This window comes from Bison bison, unplaced genomic scaffold (assembly GCF_000754665.1).
Source record: "Bison bison bison isolate TAMUID 2011002044 unplaced genomic scaffold, Bison_UMD1.0 scf7180017506894, whole genome shotgun sequence".
Taxonomy (NCBI): Eukaryota; Metazoa; Chordata; class Mammalia; order Artiodactyla; family Bovidae; genus Bison; species Bison bison.
The window spans coordinates 1-589 of record NW_011395116.1 but is presented as its reverse complement, the minus strand read 5'-3'; the positions used below and the strand labels follow the sequence as shown (position 1 = coordinate 589).

Sequence of the window (589 nt, the reverse complement as noted above, 5' to 3'; positions counted from 1 at the left end):
AACATCATCTAAAGTACCTCTGTTGGTAGGGTTGAGTGTTAGCATTCTTCCTAGTAAGTCTGTTATCTCATTGAATAGTTATTTGGGCATATGTTGCTGCCCCCTAAGCACACGCTGCCACAGCTCCCAGAAATCTTATCCCCTGAAGGGGAGTGATCCAGTTACCTCGGTGTACTGGACGCCGCCGAGCCTCCACACATCCACCTCTGGGCCTGTGTAAGGGCTCCCCAGGAAGAGTCCTGGGGCCATGAACACAGGACTGCTGCAGAAAGTGTCTAGCTTCTTTCCTGGGTGCCACTGGTTGCTAAGTGTGAAGTCGGAGATCTTGGCGGTGTTGTTGGCATCGAGGAGGAGGTTGTCCAGCTTCAAGTCCCGGTGCACCACACCCAGCTGGTGGCAGTGATGCAGAGACGAGACTAGCTTTTGAACGGCCTTGGCTCCCCTCCATCGTGCGGCCTTTGGCCTCCAAGTGGGTGAACAAGTCTCCCCTGCTGAGGTACTCCATTACTATAAACAGAGTCTCCTCAGTATCAGTCACTTCCAGGAGTTTGACAGTATTCGGGTGGTTTAATATTCTCATGCTTTTAAC

The 589-nt window shown here is 52.0% G+C and overlaps 1 protein-coding gene across 1 annotated transcript; it reads right to left on the bottom strand.

Moving 5' to 3' along the window:
• Positions 1-8: 8 nt before the first annotated feature.
• On the bottom strand, positions 9-580 carry LOC104994972 (serine/threonine-protein kinase MARK2-like). The gene is made up of 2 exons (XM_010848722.1): positions 457-580; positions 9-425 (listed from the first exon to the last, which is right to left on the bottom strand). Exons 1-2 carry the CDS (start codon positions 578-580, stop codon positions 136-138), a joined length of 414 nt encoding a protein of 137 aa, XP_010847024.1. The 3' UTR covers positions 9-135.
• Positions 581-589: the final 9 nt, after the last annotated feature.

Bases quoted from the DNA above. Each gene is read 5' to 3' on its own strand.
- LOC104994972 (XM_010848722.1), bottom strand. From the start codon at position 580: ATGAGAATATTAAACCACCCGAATACTGTCAAACTCCTGGAAGTGACT. The intron at 426-456 runs GCCGCACGATGG...CCAAGGCCGTTC, and splicing joins CACCCACTTGGAGGCCAAAG to AAAAGCTAGTCTCGTCTCTG.